Here is a 24,150-nt window from a genome sequence, read left to right as displayed (position 1 = left end):
GAGGCCTCTGAGGTGTTGCTTCTGTTTTAAGACCTTACAGAAAATACTCTATTTAGTCTTGGGCCTGGTCATTGATGGAGCACAATGCAGTCCTGTTTTGTTTTCCTAAAGACATCATGGGTGCAAAATGTTTGTAGGATTTGTTGTGACTTCATTTACAGTAAGACCGCTGATGTTCACAGAGCACAATTCAACATTGTTTTGCGGGGACAAGAACATGTGACCGTCTTAACAAATACACTGTACTGACCCCAGAACCCTGGCAGAGCCTCTCCCGTTGTAATTTGAAGACTCTGCAGAAAAATGTTACCATGGCTGGAAACCTTTTCCTCATACCAAATCAAACAATAGTGACATCAGGACAGACATCACATGGTCACTGCTGATCTGTCTTAGTTGATTTGTCTCTAGGTACATTATAAACCACTTGACTGTCCAAGGTCTCTCACTAGACAGCAATATATATATCTGTCTTTTACCAAAGGCTTATATTCTGTAGTTCGCTTCTCTCACAGACAAACACAAGCAGCTCCTACAGAGTCTTCCAAATTTAGGTGTGAAAATACAAGCAGTTCTCAAGGATGAAGAAGTGTTAATTGGGACTACATTATTTATTTATTAGCAAATTGGATTTTGTGGTACTTTAAAACCTTTAAATGTCATTGTAGAAAGGATTTACAGAAAACTGTATCAAATCACTTGAGGAGATGATATTCAGCTCAAAATAGACCTGCCTTAAATTTAATGAGAACCCAGTGTCTGTGAGAAAATGCCTCCTCCACTAAACTGCAGTGACCTTGGTGTTGTGCTTTGAAGAGAAATGTGAAAACAAATGAGGAGAGCTGAGGGAGTGAGTGTGAAATCAGGCTCATGATGACTTTAAGCACATTCCTTATCAGTTTAATATCCACAAACACACATGTGGTATTAAAAAAATGTTACACTCTTTAATCTGTTATAGTGAAAGGAAGTAGTCATGATTCACATGGTCACATCTAGAACTTTTGCTACATGTTGTGAGTAATGCCAGTTAGTGACTTGTGATGTTCTACTGTGTTCTTGCTCCTATTTTGCCACTTCCTTTTACTGGCAAAGCACTAATCAATGTCACTAAATCTCATTTAGCAGCAGTGATTATGCATATATAATTAGTGACAATACCTAAATATTGCATGATACATGCTCACCAAAACATCAGCGCATCTCAAGTTATCATTGTACAAATGTGTTTCAGCACATAAAGAAACAAACCACAAATGAGATATACATAACAAATTTGATAAGATTTAGAACAACAAATAGATATGTTGTTACAGAAAATGATCATTCATTGAAATCAGAGTATTTTGTATTAGCTGGTTTGTTCTGCTTAATTATGTAATCAAGGGGTCAATTCTGTATCTGTGGGGGGTTTTTTTGTCCATCCATAGACATCTTTGTTATGTAATTTACCTTGAACATTGTTCACATCTACAGTAGATGGAGGGTTGTACTGTGCTACCTTGAAAAGCTGGAAGCAGGACCCAAGTATTAGATTGTTTTAATGCACTTGTACTTAACTGGATGTTGCAGGAGCAAGTAAGATATGTGAGAGGAAATAACATGTGACATATGTCAGTATATTATATAAAACATAGCCTCGGGAGGTAATGATTAGCTAATCTAATATTCAAAATCTAAAATTTTGTTATTTTGCCTAAAATTGTGTCTATTTTTTCAGTAAAGTATTTCCCGCTTCCCACCTCTGGACCAAACTGAGCAACCACTTTTCTGTCTCTGCATAGATTCTTTGAATGGGCCGTTTCCTGCAACATCCCACCGATGCCACCACAAGCCCAAGCGCTGCACACACATCCAGCCATGTGGAAGTTTGCCCTACTTCCCTCTGCTCTTCCACCCCAGCACGAAAGGCTCACAGATCGTAATGGACATGTCACAGAGGACCGTCAAGAGACAGGCCAGCTTCTGTAATGCCATCACCTTCAGCAACAGGCCTATCGCTGTTTATGAGCAAGTTCGGCTGAAGGTAAACAAGACGCTGCTGTAGGTAGTGGGCTGTTTTGATCCAGCAAGATTAAAAGTGTTGATTTTATACTGCTGTTGGTTTATTTAGATATAAAAAGCTCAAGTTTCACTTTAAAACTGTCACAAATTGTTGTTCAAGCTCTACATAAGAAATGAAAAACTATTAAGAACATGCATTATTAACAATCAAATTGTGACCAAAAGTACAATCAAAATAAAACTAACACTGGGTCAAACAACCCTGTCTAGGGGGTTTTCAACCCATGGGTACTAGATAAAGTAAACTTGTAACTGAACTGGTGCTGTACTGACTGATTGTGTCCAAGTCATTTTTAATTTGCAGTTAAGAGATTTCAGTCAGTACTAAAAAGTGCTGAGATGAAAAATGTGTAACAGCTACATTTACATCTCAGACAATGGAAAATAAACTGTTAAAACATCAAAATTAGGATTTACAGTACTATTAGAGTACACATTGCACTTTGTGATAGTATGTGTACCGTTGATTAGGGAGAAATTAAGGCACCGATTGTGACAGTGATGAAAACTAATTCCCACACTGTCTCTACCACCCATCTTCTTTAATTCTCCCTCCCTGTGTTTTTGTTTTTCTTTTCGCTCCCTGTCTCTCTCTGTTTTCATCCTGCTTCTTTGCTCCCCTGTTTTGATTTTCTCGCTTTTCTCTCTTTGCCTTTGCGTGGACCAAAGCAGCACCAGCTTAAAACAAGTTTCCATTCACCTATCAGGCCATCTATGTCTTGAAAGTGAGAGAGCAGGACAAGCATTGCCATGTGAGGAACACTGCTATCTTGCACAGTAAATGCAAAGAGAAAAGTCATTTGCAGGTGACGAACATGTCAAGGTGACTAGTTTGCTTAAAACAAATATGTTGTTTTAGCCAAATTAGCATCTTGGCACTATGGTTGGCCATGGTGAAAGACCTACATAGAAGCTTAATGGATTAAAATCAATGTTAACTTCACCTCTTCTCCCCTAGAGAACTGAATCCAGTCAGAATGGGGCTTTATTCTTTTACACAACAATGTAAATGTTTTTGAGCTGATTATCTTTATTAATATAAAAATATTTACTTCTCAGATTACTAAAAAGCAGTGCTGCTGGAGTGGTGCTCTGCGTCTTGGCTTTACATCTAGAGATCCATCAAGGATCAATCCAGACACCTTGCCCAAATACGCCTGCCCTGACCTGGTCTCCCAGAGCGGCTTCTGGGCAAAAGCCCTGCCAGAGGAGCTCTCCAATGAGGGAAACATCATCTCCTTCTGGGTGGACAAGAAGGGCCGCGTGTTTTACCGAATCAACGACTCGAGCCCCATGCTGTTCTTTAGCGGGGTACGTGTCTCTGAACTTCTGTGGGCCCTCATAGATGTCTATGGCCTCACCAGGGGGATCCAGCTTTTAGGTGAGTCATGCATTCAGAATGAAGTCCTTTCTGAGAAATGATTACTGATTCAGCTGTGAGCTTAGCGCAAGTATTTTACTTTTTCTTTCTTTCTTGCATCTGCATCTTCTTCCAGTGTGAGTGCTTAAAAGGTGATGTTACATACAGCTGCCCTACTATTCCCACACCCACCAATAGTTTAGTGGAAAAAGATGGTGGGAGATCAGGTAGATTGTATAGTTACCACCGTGGTTGGTATCAAAGAAATTTCCCTAAAGGGGGATTTCAAAATGTCTGAAATCCAGTCTAAGTTCTCTGCACTGTTTAAAGGGTTGTTACATCAAAGAAATTAGGAGCAACCAGGTCATCCCTAATCATTAACAACAGGTTTTCACCTCACTGAATAAACTATGCTTGGATTGAAGATTGACATGAATTTACAGTATGAAGCACATTTTTTTGTTGAAAACAGCTGTCGCCGGTTTTTGAAGACAATACAAAACTATGCAAATAGATAAATAAGGAACCTTGTGGACACCTCAGTACTTATTTATAACCATTTCCAAGAAATGCAATGCCTCTCTCCAAAGAATAGAGGCTGTCAGCACCATTAATAAAAATAGAAGAGGCTCCCATAGTGTGCAGATAGTGGCATTTAACCTGATTTCTTGTGGTGTGGTTGACAGCGAGAAACGTGTTATCTAGTGATGGGTTTTTTGGTATCCAGTGCCAGAGTGCGACTATCTGGGGTCCGGTGGCCTTGTGGTGCTGACCAGCACACAGCTCTTGTTGAAGAACAAGGAGAGTGTGTTAGTCATCCTAAGAGGACAGACAAGAGGAGGGATGATGTCAGGTAATAACATGTCTGGGCTGTTTTTTACAAGAAAATCAAGCTAGTGGAATGTCCGGCTCTTTGAATCCAAGTCTGAATTCAATTTCATGGGACATGTGATCACATTACAAGCACACCCAACACATTTTTACATGTTTAAATGAGAGTCATGTCCATAAAACAATACAGTATAATGACTTTATTATCAAAACCAAGATTTTCTGCAGTGTATATTTATCCAATAATTACCTGAGAATAAGGCCAGAAGCCCTAAATCCCACTATGTCCACTGTAGTTTTTCACATCTTTCACTTTTATCCCCACATTGATGGCTGAAATCAAATAGCCTTGGCCCTCGGACAGCTGACAGATCACTTGGCTATCAGCTTTCCTCTATAGCCTGAGAGCGTCACTACACCAGAGCATGGTATATCTCAAAGGTCTGGTATTGTCTTGGCAGTTGGCTGCAGTTCAGCAAACACTTAAGTCTCTGAAATATGAGCAGACACATCAAAGTCTGGTGTTTTGCAAACTGGCACATGTGTGAATTTTCCTGGGTGCATTTTTATTCTTAATGATGAAATGAATGCTGCTCGAGCTGATAAAATCAGCCAGTGATTTCACCTGTTGTGGGCTGTGTTGTCACACAGCCTGTCCAGGTGGGAATTACAGATCTGCCACAATTGTTTTTCTTTCATTCCTTTTTTATCTTTCAGGAAACAAATGGACCGTGGAGCCATGAATAAGCTCTGTGGTGTGCAGACAATGGTTTGGTTATTTGTCGTTGAGTTGGCTTTTGAGATAAGCAAGGAAATATATAAGAGAAAATAAGTTGTGATAAACCTGTTGACTTGTGTTGCTGAGTCAGTGACATAATGTGAGATTTATGGTTATTAAAGGGGCATTCCCCCAGTTTACACATGAAGATCCATTTACTTGTGACTAAGAGCACTACTTAGCCTGAGAAACAGTTGCATAACATCTTCTGTGGATCTGAAGGGAGTTTTTAAACAAATCCTGTATGCTGTCAATTCAGCATTGCACTTCTATAAAACTGCCAGACTCATGATAGACATGCATTTTTCTCCTTTGTCAAAACATGACACCTATAGTACCCACAATGAAACTTGACTGCCAACAGTTTGATTAGACATCCAGATCTTTAGCTGAACCATTCTTGTATTGTAACCTCATTCTCTGGCTGACAGCTCAGTCCAGTCAACCTTCACTCTCTCTTATTTTAAGATCCATGTAGTGATCATAATCGTATCTGATCATGCCCTTTATAGCTTATATGCTGCTAATATTTTATTGATTAATTATTGAGTGTCCCTGCTCACATCAGCACACGTCAGTGTAACTGTCACTATGTTTCTGCTAAAGGCGACCTCAGTATACACGGCTACTACATGTTTCAGGCACAATGTGTCCTTGCTATTCTGAACAAATCTTTTGGTGGTTTGATTATTTTATTCTTCCTGGGGTGAATTTTTTTTTTTTTTGAAGATGTTTTTCATTCTATAGTAACAACATACTATGAAGAGAATCTACTTTAGCAGAGCTAGAGTCAAAACTATGTTGTTATTTTAGCCCATGGATAATCTGCCTCAAGCACATGCTCTGCGGGATTCTCATACCACTGATCTTTGATTTTTTTGTAACTGTACTGTTTGTGCTGTATTACGGGTATGTGCTGTATTCATCAAAGTCACTTCCCATTAGTGCATTTTCACCTGTGCTGTTTCTCAGTGCAGTCGTCTGCCAAACAGCTTTCCTGCTATCAGATCCTATTCTGATGTTTAAGGATCTTTTCAAGAGCTGTACTGTTTCCTCTCTAAGTTCTTATCAAGGGACCATAGTTCAGTAGCTAACCACCCATGCAAGGAGTCAAAGGTGACCCTAAGATCGGTGAGACTTCTTCAAAACTGAGATAGTGTTGCGTAAGAGAAGAAGCTAAATTAATCTGCTGAAATCAAACTGAGCCTCAGGGGTTGTCCAGACAAACAATGTTGCCCTTGCAGTTTAAGAAAGATCTGTTACATCATCACACTTGTCCCACTCATGCAGCTATGAATAAAGACTAAAGTGCATTGCTTTGGTTTTGTGCAGAACGGACTGTGCTGGTGAACATCTATGCTGAGACACATTAGCCCTTAGAGAGGATGACAAAAGGTTTCCTGAAGCGTATAATATGTGTCAAGCGACGTAGCTCTTTTCAAAGCTCCATTTGTCAGCTGCATTTTCACAAATGTCTCTGTTTGCTATATTTCTCCAAGTAATATTATAAGAAAGCTGGCTTTATGAAACAAAAACATTTCCTGCTATGAAAGCTATATTGCAAAAATGTAAAATTGGAAAGATATGTTTTCTCATTTTTCTCATTAGCATTTGAGTTTTATCAAGTTGTTTGCTGTAGAAGCTCCAGAAATGAGGTCACAAATAACTTCCAAGTGTCTTCAGTTTCGTTTCCCTGAAGCAAAACACATATGGGAATGCTGTACATTTCTGCAGTCAAAAAAGAAGTGCTCCCTTTACACATGTACGGCTGCAGGAAGTGTTTGTTTATGGGACAAATCTCGAGAGACCACACAGTATCCACTGTTTTGTACAGGTATGATATGATGGATTCCCTCCAAGTTAGATAAGCGGAGCGAGTCAAAGGCATTTTGATGGATACAAGATGCTCTACTGGGGGTTTGTTTACTAGAGGTAGATGAGTCACTTAATCACTGACAGAATGGTAGTGATCCGTGAGACCGGCATCAGCTAACATCATCGGCAACCTGTCTCTGTAGTCATTAGAAGAATCCAAAATGGCTGCCAGACTGTCAAGAGGCTGCATACCTCTCAAGTGATTAAGAGGGGGACATTGACATCAATCATCTCTGTACATTAGGCCTGTAGATCATCGTGGTGGTGAAAGCCTTCTGCTGTGCACTTTTCATGCTTATGCTCATTCTAAGAAACATCACCGATGTTTCCCCCTCAGGGGACAAGAGGAACAGTTTTGAAAAAACTGGCTCAGGTGTTTGCATAGACAGTAGAGTTTAGCTGCTATAGTGACATGGGTGTATGCATAACAAAGTCATTCTGTCAATCTATCTCAACAAACATCGCATGGATTTCATTTAAACTTTGTACAGATATTGATGGTCCCCACACGATGTCTCCACCAAATGCCTTTAGCGATCCCCTGACTTTTTCTGCATTTTATCAGTATGTATATTTTTGTGTCAACAACTATTATTTGGATTTCTATAAAATTTGTTATTCATGCTGCCCACTAGATGAATTCGTTGACTTTTTTCACTTATCCTGAAAAATAGTTCAACATATTCCAGTTGTTTGTCAAGACATTACTGGTTCCCAGATTGTGGCTTTGGTAATCCTTTTTATACAACCACCCTGTGGTTTAGTGTGAGATGCCTTGACAGTTTCTGCCATGAAATGTGGTACAAACATTAATGTCCCCTGTCACCTAGGCTAGAGAATAAAAGATAAATAAAACTAGCAATTACACAATGTAGAAGTTGGAACTGGGGAACATTTGGCATTTTACAGTTGCTGAATATGTTCCTGTCAAACAACTAATCAATCACTCAGCTTTTGCTTCAGCTCTAATCAGTGTGTTAATGTCGTCATTGCAAGCAAGTTAGCATGCTAACGTTAATACCTACTTCAGTGCACAGAAGTACAGCTCACAGAGTGGCTATAAAATATGGCTTGTTGAAATCCACTGCATATTGCACAAGTGCACTATTTGTAAATATTGAGTCTTTGTCTATCTTTAAGGCCATATTAGCATGTGAATGTTGGATAACTTAAATTCTGAAACACTCTGTGCTGCACCAACATGTTGGGTTGTTGAACCTGATTGTGCTGTACTTTCCTTCCTTTGTGTCTATTTTTGTCTGTGTTCTGCCTAATGCTCATGCTCACTTGTTACAGATCTCACTTATTGTTTCATTTGTCAACATAGATTATGTGGAGTTTCACATGGTTTTGATTTGTGGGTAAAATGGTCATAACTATAGAGAGGTCAGATAGGTGCAGTCTGACACAAAAGGCCAAACACAGTATAGGGTAAGAATGGTAACAATGAAGGTAAAAATGGCTCAGTGGGACAGGATGAAATTTCTTGTAGGTGATAAGGCAGTAAACATTATAGTCTGTTTTTGTGTAGTCTTCACCTGTTTCCACAGGATTTCATAAAGAAGTAGAACTAAACTCTTTTGTTAATTTTGATTGATGAACAGACATTATAGGCCTGTGGGAACCTATTATCCTGAAGTACTGCAAATGGATGCTGTGCTAATATGTTCAATTTTTAGTCTGCGGCTTAAAGTCAGATCCTCCAAAAACAATAACCTGGAAATCCAGCATGGTAATAATAACATGCAAAGTCATTTGTCAGAAGTCAATTTCCAGCCAAAGGCAAACGGCAGACAGTGAGGGTGAAAAGCATAGAGAGATGATAATGTCTCCGTGCTGTGAACATTTAGCAATTTCCTTGAGCAGAATTTCTTTTGGCAAAATTAGACTAAAATCATGAATCATACTGCAGCCTGTTGCTTTTTTCTCTAGGCACATTAAGATTTTACAAGACTATTTATCTTGTCCCAGGTTATCCTCTATTAGAAATCACTGAAGCCTGCAGCTTATATACAGGTCAAGAGTTATACTCATGCTGATACCTTTTTTGGATAAAAATTGTGAGGCTAGAGATTATTGTGGTCCAAGGCTATGCTAATCTCACCCATTCTAGTGGTGCATTGTCCTTCTTAGCTTCATGCTTCATGAGCCTGTCCAGTTAGAAGTCAATGAGAAGTCTCCAGTATCTTACCAAGTGCAACATTGAGATGCCACTGTAGCTTTGTGTCTATGTAGTACAGTCATATTCATTCAGAAAAAAATGGCAAAATATTAACATCCATTAACTAATTAATGGAATTAAACAAATTTTAATAGAAACTGGTCATTTTGTTTTCATTTGAATTGCTGATTTGATGTTTTCAAGTTAGGAATTTCTGGTAGTATCTTAATCTTGACTGATCATGACAGCTACAGTACACACCTGCATTTCCTGTTAATAAAGATATTTAGTACTGGAATAGGAGTCATCCTTTTGCATACCAGCAGCCAAAACAATACCCAGTGCACACAGTAAAGATTAGAGTGTATAGTGTAGAATTGGGATTCAGATAATCTAAATGACCTAAACTATACATAATCTTTTGGTTAATGGCCCATTTTACTCTTTTGGTTCACTCTTTATTGCTCTCATTATCATCCGCCACAGCATCTGTGATGGTCTTTGGTTTGTTAAAATGTACGGTACAGTGCTACAACATGCACGGACAGACATTCACAGTCACTGGTGATAGCAGGTCCTTTTACCAAGGTAATAAGCATTCTTAATTTGCAGCAAATTGACTGCAATGAGGCAGCAATGGTAACAGTAATGCAACAGTAGAGCAAGATGCCAACAAATTACTCAAAATATAAATATCATAATCACAGACTCACTGAAATATTGTAGCAGGACTTGTCGTTTTCATGTTATTTTGTTTAGCATGCTACATAAATAGACAGACTGTCCTGTACAAGCTGGATTCACTGCCTTCAAGATTGTATGTTAAGGTAATATAGCATATGGCAGATAATTAGATCTTTTTGATATGGGTTAGGGTGCAGGGCTCTCGCCGCTGCGGCCTGGGTTCGAGTCAGGGTTGCGTCAGGAAGGGCATCTGGCGCAAAACACGTGCCAAATGACAACATGTGGCTACGGGAAAAAGCCAAAAGTGACATTCATTCATTCACTTTCTTAAAAACACAGTGAAATGATCAACATTTTGACAAACAGTCAAATGGGCCATAAACCAAAACAGTCAGTTGAAAGATGCTATAAAGAGCTGAGAAGAACTGCAGATGGGTGGTAGTCCTCTGAGTTTATCTCTTCATGCAAAGTCATTCTGTCAGACAGTTGGTTAAAATGAAATGAGAAGCCTGGAATAGACTAAAATGTTGGAGGACTGTCCTAGCATGTGCCAGCATGTGCACATGAGGGGTTAAGGTCTATGTATTTTTGAGAGCTCTGTTTCAAGTGATCTCAGTTCTTGGAATTTATTTGATTTGTTCAACTAAAATAAATGCCGCTGGACAGGCTATTGTGCCTCAGCTGGGATTTAATCAGCCCAGATGGAATCGAACAGATTTGCAAAGAAATCAAAATAGAAATTGTAATGGAGCCTGTCAGGTTTGGATCCTGGGAGCTCGGCTGTAAGGGGGAAGCCTTTGGAGAGGAGGCTAATCATTTTCAGATGACCTGGTTCCAGTGAAGATGTGAACATGTTTGTGTATTTGTGTGTATAAGTGTGCATATACTGTATGTCATTCTGGGTAATTTTCACATAGGTTCTCCTGATATTGCTTTGACCTTAACAATGAGCTTAATCTACAATATAACTGTATAAATGTATTTGAGATCAAACTGAAACATCAAAAACATCATCAACCAGTGGACACTCACAATGGAAGAAGGAGTCTTATCTTAAAATTTACCAATACAACAATGAAAAAGTAAAAGTCCTTCATCCAAAACTTGAAAGAAAAGTAGAAACAATCTATGGATTTATACATAAAACAGTTGTTTCTCAAATATTTGTTTTGGATAAATGTGCCAGTTAATGAAATACAACCGCATGAGGAGTTTAGAAGGGAATTTTCTCTGGTTTAATTGCTAAAAACTAACTGGATAAACTTGAGCACCAATCAGACACTGTTTTTGTAAGGAGTCACAAACCAAAGAGACTGAAAACCACTGGTTTAATATTTAATAATGCATTGTTTTTTATAGCCTGCCATACATTTTAACTGGCTGTGAAAACACCGTGTGACCGTGATCAAACTCAGAAACATCTGGCACTGAACCACACTCAGTTTGCTCTCTTACTATGAAATACTTCAGATATGTGGTTCCTACGGCAGGTGGCATCATAGATACTCAAACTGTTGGGCTTTTCTTCAGGATTGTAGCATTGTGTAGCATTTTAGCTCATCCTGCTTCACACGAATCTACTTGTATCATTAGCTTGGCTGGGATAGCATGTACTGTAACAGCTCATCAGTGTAGATTTTCCCCTGGAGCATGTTCTCTTTTTTCTTTGATAAGCTAAAGCTCTTCCCTCTCCTTTTTGGGACAGGCACACAACCTCACCGCCAACCTCCTTTCTCATGACAGATGACTTCACTCACTCATTCTATACAAAGCTCTGGATTCGTTCCCTAGGTATGCATACTTAGGGCAAATCCCCAAACACACCCATACACACACGACTGGTGCAGCTGACCTTGTATCGAGGTTGGCGCTTCACTAAAACCCCAAGAGCTTCCTAATCCTGTTCCACCATGGCCCAGGAATAAACTGAACCTTCCCTTGACTATTCAGTGTCATGGCATTGTCTGCCTGATAGCTGCTCCAGATTAAAAAAGGCATAAATCCTGAAGTGAACTGAATGATTGGGATCAAAATCGTAGTATTTTAATACATGCCAGCTTCTCTAAAATGCATTGCAAGATGAAGTAGAGCCAGACTGTGAAGCAATGTTATAAAATGCTTTTTACCGCAAATACTTGACATTCTGGCAAGTGTTCATGAGGAAACAAAATGCCAATTTTTCATCTGTATCCTGCACATCCTCCTTTGCCATGTTAACTTTCCAGAAACCGGTTTTTCCACACTGTGTGAAGAGTTTATGCCTCTGAAGTTTGCAGCTTGTTTTGAATAGGTAAACCTTAAGTAGTTCTCAGTGAAGTACTTTTTTTTTGCAGGTGTACTGTATGTTTTGGCATGGGTGTATTCTTCCTTGTACAAAGCCAAGAAATTCCTCCTTGATTTTCAGCAAGAGTTAAGCAGGTCTGACTTCGGATTATTTTTTCTTTCTCACAGCTAAAATGCTTAATAAAAAGCCAAAGCCAAGAAGTCAGTTATTGACCCTGCAGAGCAGTGTCAGTCTGGTATGTGTTCCTCTATTTGAATAGAGCTTTTCTCCTGAGATTGAGTAGCTGGGGCTGTTCAAAGACCACTTAATTTTACTAGGGCAATTTCAGCCTTGCACTTAATCACGTTCGTATTGTTTTTGTGCCTGAAAAAAGTGATTCAGACTTTGCCTTGCTATTCAAGAGCTTCAAGGACTTGAACTTTAACATTTCAAAGTAGAATTTAATCACCATTATGCTCAGTACATGCTATTGTAAAGTCACTGGAGCATTGCCAAATTTAAAACTCAAAAAGTGTGTTGTAGTGCTAGGCTGCGGTAAATTTTCTCTGCGCAATGCTTCATTTCCAAACATATTTCAGAGGACAAAGGACAGGTTTGCTCCTTTGTGTGACATTTAACGAGTGAGCAGTTACACTGTATTTGCTTGCAAACAGTTCTTTACCCCTGTGCATGCAACCGTACTATAAATGTGTCAGACATGCTATGAATTTTAATGTGCATGCACAAACACATTCGTCATAGGACACAAACATTGTGCTTTGTGTGTTTCACTATGTTTTTCATATTTGTCAGGAAATGATATCCCAGACACTTTTGAGACCAAACCCTAAAAAGCAGCCATACATAATTAGCTGGCTCACATTTTGTAGTACTTTCAACATTTTGTTTTCTTTGAGCTTTTATCTTCCTTTCTCAATATATAGGAACATCCCTGTAAGTTACAGTAACTGTTCTCGTCAGTGCTTGTTTTCCATCATGCTCAAAAACAGAGACTGTGAACTGCAGGATGCCATAATAGCAAGAATAGAAATTATCTCTTTTATCCCAAAGTCGGCCAGCTTTGCCTTGAAGATGATAAGACAGCTAATAATAAGAGCCTCATTCTTGGTTATGGACACTCATGACTGAGGAAGTAATTAGGTTCAAGCAGTTTATCAGTGGCTGGCCGGAGATGTGCTGTCTATGTGTGATAAAGAGGAGCTGGTGAAGTATGGTCTTTCTCTCAAGTGTCCACCCCACCCTATTTATTTATCCTCTCCTCCTCTGTCACACACTCCATCTACTTCCCATAGGGGAAGCCCACAGCAGATTGAGGCTAAGAGCCATACGGCTCAGCCGCCATGTCACTCATCCCTCAGTTTGTCCCTCCCCGCTCTCCTCAGATGCCCAATCAGGCTAATTTTAGTCTGTGTTAGAGGGCCGTGTTATATTTGGCAGCATGTCCATAAGTGTGCTGTTTGTACTGACCGTGTACACGGAAAGACACGCTGTCTTTCTGTTTTCTTTTATGCAGTGATGTTCCCATGTGACTTCTATTTTACTCTGAGCAGAATTAGCATAGAAAGAGCTGTCTGTGAGGGGGCTGCACAGCGTGGAGAGATATGCAATACAGTTTTTAGAATGCTTTTCCCTTTCAGTGATCAGAAAAAAGGCTGATTTTAGCATCCAGCCACATAACTGAAATGTTACCAGTGTACAGAGATAGAATACAGTGCATTAAGTCATTGCTGCGGAGACAGTTTGTTATGTAAACACTTACGACTCACAAAGGCTCATTACAGCTATTTGAAACCCACTGTACTCTCAAACACCTCTAGTTCTTGACTGAAGGAAACACTGAAGATATGTTGGCTTCATTACAGAGTAGCCTTTTTAAAAATCTAGTTTGTGAATTTAATAGCTTTGAAAAAAATGCTTTGTTTTTACTCCTTAGGCCCCTAATTTGGGAAAAAGGACTTAAATTAAGAATAAGAAATAAGTAAGACAGTGTGGCTCATTATCACAAGACGCAGCTAGGCGAGCAGGAGGCTCAAACACAGCTCTTCTTTGTTGTTTTCTAGTAGCTTCATGTCTTACCTCTTCAGTGCTACATAAAGTTGTTAGGTCTCATTTAGCCACTGGCCTGTAGCTACAGTACATCTCCATTTAAAGGCATGATATGTTTCTAAACATTTATACATTTGTCCATATTTTTTAACTACAAGCTCCTAATGCATTAGAATGAATATGTTATAAAGCAGAGAAGCCAGAAGCCACCATTTGTTTACACTGACAGGGATGATGAATGAACAGTGTACGCAGACAGTGAATGTAAAAGAAACCAGCGTAGGAATATGCAGAATACTAACTGGGTACATAAATTAAATTTGGTTCTCTGGTTGGTTCACTCCTTTCCTGCTTAAAAAGTTATGGTATTATCCAAATACAAATCATTAGAAAACAAGAAAAAATACATTCTGTGTTGATTCAGATTAAAAATTCTACTTCAGAACACCTCAGAGAAATGATTGTATAACATTCCTGTGTTTTTTCCCCACAGACACTGAGATGGTCCCCCTGGACTGCCTGCGTCCTCACTCTTTTGCTGCCACCCAGAGAGCCTCCGCTCAGCGAAACAGCGATGACACTCAACTCTCCATCAGCTTGTGTGACCTGAGCCTGCAGCAGCGAGACATGCATCTGGAGGAAGATGAGGAAAAAGAAGAACAGCTACAACCATTAAACTCCAGCTCCTGCCATGTGCCCCAAAATGCTCAAAACTCTCAGCAGTGTTCGCTCCTGCCTAGCAATTTGGACACTGATCTGCACTTCCACTCGGTGCATGGCGTCCATGTTACTGTGCTGGATAAGCACACGGTGCTGCGGCAGGATCACCACGGTGATGACAGGACCCTGGTGTTCACCAGCCGGTCCATGAGCTGCTCAGAGACTGTGTTTGTAAAGGTGAAATCAGGTGTCACACGGCCCGGATCTCTTTCTTACGGTGTGACATCATGTGACCCAGCAACCCTGAGGCCCAGTGACCTCCCATCCAACCCAGAGTCCCTGGTTGACCGCAAGGAATTTTGGGCTGTGTGTCGGATTGGGACGCCACTCCACAGTGGAGATATCTTGGGCTTTGTGGTGAACGCAGATGGGGAGGTCATGATGAGCCATAATGGTATCAGTGCAGGGATGCAACTATGTGTCGATAACTCCAGGCCGCTCTGGATGTTCTACAGTCTGCACGGCACCATCACACAACTCAGGATTTTAGGTACATTCACTTGATCTGTCTTACAAAGCATCTTATGGTTGTATATTAATGGCCTAAAACAGTGTTATGATCTTAAATCAGTTTGGGGAAAAAGGAAACTTTTCAAAACAAGGTCCTCGATTACTGTTATTCCCTCAGAAAATAACTACTTTACTTTCATTCAATTCCAGTAGCTTCTTATTCCTGCTCAGATTCAGGTGTGATGCTCCCCATGTTCTTGGACTATAGCTGAAAACTGCAACTCAGATTTTAACTTAACATACTTTAACAGAACTAAAGTTTGTCTAATTAGGTTTTTAAACTTGCATCTATTTATGATGAAGCAAGATCAGATTTGGTAAAAAAAAAAAAAAAAGTGCCTACACTGGGCAACAGTTCCTTAATAGCATTAGTTTTACTGTTGCAGTAGTTTGAATATTTTATTAAATTAGGGTTCAAGGAATTCAAATATGTCCCGCAGATCTTTACAGGAGGTCATTTGTAACTTTCCTCTCAGAATTTAATGCAGTTTGTGATTCTGGAATGACCTTTGGGGGTTGAATTCCCTCTCAGCAGAGTAATGAAATAGTTTCCCCCTCCTTGCTGTCTTGGCTGCTCTTTGACTTTTTATCAATTCATATATCGCTTGGGAATTTACATTCTACCCCCACAGTTTGCATATGAATGTTAACTTTGTACCTTCAGACGAACAGAATTTCTGACAGCTTAGTTTGATTCCAGCAGATTTCACATAATGATACTGCAGTATTCACTGAAGGTACCCTAAAGTTAATCCTGCCTGGTGTTGAGCCTCACTGGACTCACTGTTTAGGACTGTCTGACTAGCAGAATAAATTCCTATAATGGCTGACAGGTTCACAAGCTGAAAGTGGAAAATAATGGTTTAATGATAAGCAGTGGTTGTAAGTTGTGGTACAGTTTTCCTTTCCAAAATGATTTCTGGATTCAGTTGATTTTGACAGTGAAAAGGAAGCCACACTTTACATACCATGCAAAATTGAGTTGAGGCTGAAATACAAACAAAGACAGTTTGCTGCAGTAAATCTCCTAGAGATTATTGTATTGTTGAAGTACACATTCTTTGGGCATGCAATAAGTATACTGCAGAAACTTTCACTTAGTTTAGAGAATTACAAAATAAAATACACAGCTGAGGTGGTCTCTGGTATCACAGAGAGTTTATTTTCGAGGACATCTGACATATAGCATAGATTTTCACTGAAGCTTTGCCCTAATTAGTGCAAATATAGTTCAGGTTTGAAATATATTGTATGACAGTTTTAAGAGTGTTGCACTTAAAGGATTTTAAATTCTCTATTCTTCAGATGATGGAGCTGTAGCATTGCATGGATGTAGTCTGTGATGATGTGATGACTACTGCAGAGTGAAGCAAGCACAACTGTGAAAGTGTTTAGTCACCACAGATAAAGACATTCATCTGAATTCTTTAAACCTCCAACCTAGTGTTGTAACCTGAAAAAGGATGTTAATGATTCTGTCTCAGCAAATTAGACTTCTCTTCCCAGAGAAATGTATTATTAGAGGTGAAGTTCACCATTGGTTTAAGGCAGTGGTTTGTTAGGATTTGTTGATTTTTGTAATTCTCTTTGGAAATACATTTCTGGGTTACAGTTTTTCCTCTCCTCTCTGTCGTGTAGCCAGTCAGGGGCTGACGAGGTTATTTCTGTCTTGCGTGGGCTCCCAGCAGCCAGCATTATGTATCAAGAGGGAGGCCTGTGATAGTTCCGTATGATGCAGCCCATATGCATTATTAAAACGTAATTTCATGGAGGTTTGAGATGCTGGGTTTTCCACCCACAGCCCGCTCCGTTAACACTGTCCTCCACTCATCTCTCTACTTCCTCTTTTCCTCATGCATTTTCTTCCTCACTTACACCCCCTCGCTCCTGATTCTTTGGGGGTACGAGCTTTCTTTGAGTCATTAACCAGACCGGCTATGTGGAGTACATTTGTGATGTCTCTGCTCACCCACTCACTGTTGCAGCACGCCATGAGTTGCCATGGAAACATCTAGCCGCTGAGGCAAGTGACAGTTTGTCATGGCTGGGTGTTGTCAAGCCTGTGAAGTGGAACAGATGGGAGTCTGTTGCTATCACATGGTCATTTGTTACCCTAGAAAATTAGATTTTATAATTTAATCTAAGATATTTAGAATCAATGGCTTACAGAAGTTATGTATTTCCATTTTACAGGTGATCTGCTCTGGGTTTATATATGTTTATTTCTGCATGCTGCTGTAATCAATATTTTTATTATCGACCAAAGGATGTGAATGGAGTCACTCCTAGTCACAAGGCTGCAGAAAATTATTACCTTCCCACTTCAAGGCATACTCCGGTGCATTTCAGTGCATTGTTTTGATTATATGACCCACAGCTTAATGTTTTGGTTCACTATCATCTTTCATGTAGTGTTGTTTTTGGCCACATCAGGCAGCTGTTTTCAGTGGAAAAGAACGCTGAATGCTACCTATTCTGCCACAGGCATTGCTTTGGTTTCCACTGAGGGGGTGCAATAAAGTAAAATATATGGATAAATAAAACATATATGTAAATAAATCAAGCATATAACAAATTAGGATAAAAATGTGCTTTCTCTAATATAGTTAGCACAAAAAAAATAGAAATGCTATGTAAATGCCTGTATTATAACCCTACTTAAAATTTGTTTTATTTTCCTTTTTGTTGTATTTGTATCATTACTACAAAGAGCACTATTTTATTTTTATTTTCAATGGTACCCTTGAAGGTTATCCATTCTGCTTTATTAGAGTTGAGCAAGGCATTTGCTGAAAGCCTGACTGCCTCATAGGTCATGTTAACTGAAGTAAGGATTGGTAAATGGTGTAAATGCTACTGTAAACATAAATCCCTCTCTAAAATCTGATAATATAAAGTAATAAATGATGATATAAAAAATAAATACATAGATGACATATCTCAGTGCTACAATCACCAGCCCAGTACTAACCTTAAATGCAAACAAATTATGGAAAAGGTTTCTGTATGGATTACCAGAAGTTCTGTGTTTATGCTGACTTGACTACATTTGTTGATTTTCTTTTTTAATCAGCAATCTGGTTTTTGCATGACTTAAAAGCTGCTATGGTTTGTTTATGTATAGGTTGAAACTGAGACTGCAGCGGTTGGAGTGGGTCGTCAGATTTCAGAGCAGTGGATCAGAGCATTTAGCTTGTTGTGCCAAAAACTGTACACATGCAAAACAACAGACCACATGAATGTCTATAAAAATGTCTTAATTTTTTTAAACTTGTAATATTTAGTTCTTTTCATTTTTTTCATGATTGGCCAATCTTTTTTAGGCATTTCTCCACTCCACATTGTCATTGTAGGACAATTAGGATAGAATGGAAACTACCAATATTACAACTTGTAGATCATTTGACACACTGAAGGAAGGTGGCGCCAAGTAAACGGCTGGTGTGACAGTGCAGAAGTAATTCTGCCATGGTCAGCTGAAGGGCAATGTGTAAATAATAATGTTGCCAGGCTGACTAGATCAGAATTTGTCTGTGGAATGGGGGTCAGTATTCTGATCTGTAAGCAGAGATGAGCTGCCAGTATGAGAACTGATGCCAGCGCTGGTAGTTATAATGTGTGGATGGGGTTAGATTATACAGGACAGACAACTGATATTTTGTGAAAGCATTTTGTACCCTACCCAGAAGGATCATGGGCTCATGAAGGAGGAAGAAATCAGGGTGGTTGGCGTCTCTGATGAGACTACAGCAGCTCGTAGGCTCTTGACTCACTCACAGACACCCACACACAGACACTGTGGACTCACAAGTCATCTGCTTGGTGAGAGAGCAGATTTAATTTGTGTGTGTGCGTGTGTGTGCAAGAGAGAGAAGATAAGATAAAACTGTACAGATCATCAAGATCAGACAGAGAGAGACATAGTACAACGAGAGAGCTGCAATAAGACATCCACTCTTACAAATTACCATCTCTGAGTAACTTCTCAGATAATGACAGAAATGTTTGATTCTCAGTTATGAAATTGTTGCATTTGCCACTTTAAACACAAAGTTGTTTACTTTCACAGTCTATGTGTATGGTGGAAAATATTTGGCTTAATACCAATGTGTTTTCTGTACCTTCAGGCTCATCTCTGCACCCAGACCTTCGAGGTCCCTCAGTCTCTAGCTCCCCATCTTGTACACCCAACACCCCTACAATGCTCTGCAGCGGTAACTCAGAGCCCAACCTCAACACACCCTTGAACATCAACCTCAGTTCAAGCCTCAACTCCAGCTACCACACCGTCTTTTCTTCCTCCATAGGTTTGTCCAAGTTGTTCAATATACCCCTTTATACATCTCTGTCTTTATTCTGTCTTTACTTTTCTTGAGTTCCTCTAGGTTTTTGTTATTGTCTCAACAATCAGGCCACCCTAATAATTTCCTCTTTGAAAGATACAGGAAATTCACCAAGTTTTCCTTTAGAGGGCATCTCTGAAAACCAGGCCAAGTACATTTACATACCCCATAAATCTCATGTCCAGATTTGCATGATTTTGTTCACCTGTTTATTCTTGATTTAATTAAATTGATTAAAAGACATGCACAAGAAAAAACTGTCAGCAGCCCTGAAACACTGGCTGAGCAGCACCAAGACACTGACAAAAGACATGCATGTTAGCACATGAAGCAAATATTTACCTTGGTGAAGTACTGATCACCAAAGTCACTGCAGTCTCAAGCTGCAGACAGGATAATAGGAAAACTCCTGGCAGATAATGGCAGCAGAAGAAGCAATGATCTCATAACACAATTATTCTTCCATAGCGCTGTCTTGAAGCTTCATTAGCTGAGAAAAACAGTTGGCTGGGTATTGACAGCTTAAATGAAAGGTGCATTGGATATGTTGCACTAAGCAGAAGGTGTCACAATGTGTTATCTGCCTGAACTACCTGGAAGGTTTCCTCCAATCTGTTTTGGCAAGTTTTTGTTTAATTTCCTCTCTCACATTCGATCACACAATTCTAATGTCATCTCTCATATCACCTCAGGTACATCCCCAAGCTCTCCATCCTCCTGCCACCCAGAGTCCCCTACCTTCCCATCCTGCTCAGGCTCTTGGGGTGACGAATGCACCATCTGCTATGAGAACATGGTGGACACAGTTCTCTACGCCTGTGGACACATGTGTCTGTGCTACGCCTGTGGCCTCAAGCTCAAGAAGATGGCCAATGCGTGCTGTCCCATCTGCAGGAGGACAATCAAAGATATCATCAAGACCTACCGGAGCACGTAGGCTTGTGTTAGATAAGGTGCCCTGTTGTCAGGTTCAGCTCAAGAGCCATGTAGCCATGTTAGCCATGTGAGACTTTGAAAAGATGAACACAGCACAAGAGAAAGCCCCACTTATTTGTGTGTGCATTCTGGCTCAGGTACTCTACAGCAGGACTTTAAACTCCATCAATTCAACACTGAATCTATATGATGGCAAATGCACATCCTTGGAAAGCTTATTGTGTTGCCTACCTGTGAATACACAGCAATTAAATGTATCATAAACCATCAGAAAATCCAATGTGGTCATCAGATTGGACCTTGAGGTATTATTGTCCAGTGACTGTGATTTGTTCATCTGTCCTAGTTTCTACAGAGTCATTCTGCTGGTGAAAACATTACTGCTAGCCAGTTTTAGAAGAAATAAAATTGTCCAGAGCTACAAACAAAGCAATGAGAATAAGTCTGAACTTTCGCCAGCTACTCCTTCAGCGCCAAGTCTGAAAGCGTTGTTTTAGAGCAAGAATCAATCCTCCAATAAATCTGAGAGAAAATCAAGACAAGATATGTTGTTGTATGTACCGAATGCTCTGCTTCCAGATATTAGTGATGGGTCAGTAGAAAGACAATGTTTTTGTGATGAAAACTTTATAAAACAAGCCATTTTGATGAGTAGAAAATGCTCCTACTGCAATAAAACACGAGGAAATGCCTAACTTTAAAGGGTAAAGAAATCCTTAAAGGAACTCAGTTGTGTCATAAAAGTGTTTTGTTGGATACTGTATCTCATTACCTGCTGTTCTTCTGTGAACTTCAGGCAAGGGGTAAAAAGTGTGAATGCTGTCACCATAGAAGGTCACACTTGTGGTGAATGAGGATGTAAATCAGTGAAGAGGGATCAAGGGAGCAGGGCGAGAGGATGTTTTAAGTTTGGGATGAAGATAGGAGAGAAACAGGCCACCTTTGCTGTGTGTCTGCATGTTATTTTCGTGCAAAGAAAGCGTTCGCTGATTCAGGCACACCAGACACATCGTAGGTTTGTATGAAAGCCTGTAATATGTGGGACTTGCATCGTTGCATGTCCTTCTTCTTGGCAGCTGACCCTGCCATCTCTGGCTGCTCAGTAATCTGACCGCTGCTGTAATTGGAAAAAAGTCCAAATAAACATTGGTGGGCAATGGAGTATTTTTAAAATGCCAAAAGAGTACATAAGGATGACAACTCAACCTCTTCATCATCGCAAGAAACCCATGATACACTTAGATTACAGATGGCATCACTTACTTCAGGTTACAAACTGCTCTTTCACATGTATGTTAAATTAGAACATGACTTTTTTGCTTCGGGTGATGATGTATTTCAGTGCAATGTCTTCAAGTAGAAAAAGAATTCACACGCGTGCAGTCAGTGACAAGGATGTAGCTTGTTACTGTGACACAATGTGAGAATTTGATTTGCATATCAGTTTCTGAGTGCTGCTCTTCATCAGTAAAAGCAAACTCCAAGGACATTTTCACAGGACTAATCTCATGCATTATGTACTGCTTTGAACTGTTAAGCAGTACAGGCTATTTTCAGGTTTTATTTTGGCCTCACTGAAACATTACTCTGTTTTTTTCCCCTTTTTGAGGCTTTGAGCTTTTTATCTGTGGAGGGGGGATTTTGCGGTCATGTTGTAAAGCATGTTTTTTTGTGTGCCTCTATAAAGAGAAGTGTGGACTAACAGTTTCACTCCTCACTGTGAAAAGTCACTATTACGTGGTTGTGAGATCTGACGTGAACAGGTGTAATCACACAACCAGCTGACACAAAGTTGTTGTGCTTAACTTTGAAGCAAACATTTCAGTGTGCTTAATCTAAGTGTGAATGTATTCACTGCACTCTGTCACTGCATTGTATAATACTGGAATTGTGTGCTTGGGAGATACTCAGCCTTTACACTTCTACCTGTTTTTGTTTGTTTTGTTTTTTTCTTGACCAAATATGCAGAAATAAAACATCGTGAAGCATTTTTTGATAGAAAAATGGTATTGATGCGTGTAATTAACTGTACATTATGAGGTTTATTTATTTTGTCAATGCTACTATAAAAATTATCACTATATTTTATATGTATGCCCACGGTGTCCAAAAAATAAGAATAATGTTAATGTTACTGGTGTAAAGTGAAAGATTATAGAAAACAGTATTTTCCTAAAACACTTTTTGGTTGTGTCAGCTGATTTTCACATTTTTGGAAACGTCACTTTGAGGTGGAGCGTTAGATAAGAAAGCCATTACCATTTTCCACTGGTGGAATGTAACAAAGTCTACTCAAGTGCAATTTTGATGTACTTGTCCTTGAATATTTCCAAATTATACTATTTACTGCAATACTTCTACTCCAGTACATTTCAGGAAGTGATATTCTCTTTTTCACCCCACTACATTTATCCGACAGTTTTGCTTAACATAGTTTCTAAGCAGATATAGAAAAATCTTTCTTTTTAGTTTATACATGTATCCAGCTGAATAAACTGATTAAAATAAATTCACCCTTGACCCTGATACAGTACTGAAATGCAGTGTATATATACAATAATGCATCAGTAATAATACCTCTTTTTGATGGGAGTACTTTTACCTTTAATATTTCCATTGATAAAATGTATGTACATAACCTTAAGTAGATGTTTGGATGCAATTGAGTATTTTTAGTTGCAGTGGAGTATTTTGACATTGTGGTATTAACATACTACTGTTACTTGAAGTGGCTATAATTGATATTTTTATAATGACAGTGTACCAAATGACAGTGTGAAAGGAGTCACTCACTCATAGTGATGAACCCAAAGACAATTATCACCTGAATCTGCAGCTCTGCTTGACTTTACTCAAACTTTACAGCAAGTTTCAACTCGTTATTTAGCCGCCTGGACCACAACTTTGTTCTGGTTCAGTCTTACCCTTTTCAGAGGGTTGTTTTTGGCCACAACAGGCAACTTTTTTTTTAAAGATAAAGCTCTAAAAACTCACTGTACACCTTGTGCTCAGCAGATAGTCAGAGTAAGAAACTAGGTGGTGAACATAATAGAGAATATTGTGGCTACAGAGTCAGATATTTCCCTCAGAAATGGGTGGAGACCAAAAACAGAGCTATAAGATAATGAATATCAGACCTTTTCCAGGGGAACACAACTCTATATCTGTATTTTAAAAATGTTATAATATATATGTTTTAATATAAAGTTAGAGCTAGTATTAAAAGGAAATAAAACATGTAAATTTGGCATTGGATACATATAAGTTGGTACAATTGTCTGTCCCACTTGTGCATATTGAAATTCATCTTGTAGTAAAACAGACACAAGCAGTTTCCCATATGGTCGTAATTCTGACAGCCTGTTTTTCAAATGTGACCAAATATTTACAGTCCAGACAAAAACCAAACCAAAACCAGCAAGTAAGTGAATGTGGGCACTGTGCACTTAAGACAAGAAGATCAGCTCATAACTTTGGTTTTCTGGACTTTGGATTTCTATTTGTTGATGTTGTTGTTGTTGTTTTAAACATTCTTAGAGTGGTTTATGTTTAATAAAG

At 39.2% G+C, this 24,150-nt stretch overlaps 1 protein-coding gene across 1 annotated transcript in view; it reads left to right on the top strand.

Annotated features, from left to right (window-relative positions):
- Positions 1-23,750, top strand: part of LOC109962537 (E3 ubiquitin-protein ligase NEURL1-like) — a 30,009-nt gene extending 6,259 nt beyond the window's left edge. The window contains exons 2-6 of the mRNA XM_020604353.1: positions 1,785-2,026; positions 3,124-3,445; positions 14,577-15,293; positions 19,441-19,620; positions 20,349-23,750. Of these exons, the coding sequence (XP_020460009.1) occupies positions 1,785-2,026; positions 3,124-3,445; positions 14,577-15,293; positions 19,441-19,620; positions 20,349-20,593 (1,706 nt within the window). The 3' untranslated portion in view covers positions 20,594-23,750. The remainder of the gene's footprint in view (positions 1-1,784; positions 2,027-3,123; positions 3,446-14,576; positions 15,294-19,440; positions 19,621-20,348) is intronic.
- Positions 23,751-24,150: the final 400 nt, after the last annotated feature.

Source organism: Monopterus albus, unplaced genomic scaffold (assembly GCF_001952655.1).
Source record: "Monopterus albus unplaced genomic scaffold, M_albus_1.0 scaffold3.1, whole genome shotgun sequence".
In the NCBI taxonomy this organism is placed as follows: Eukaryota; Metazoa; Chordata; class Actinopteri; order Synbranchiformes; family Synbranchidae; genus Monopterus; species Monopterus albus.
This window is presented reverse-complemented; position numbering and strand designations above follow the sequence as displayed.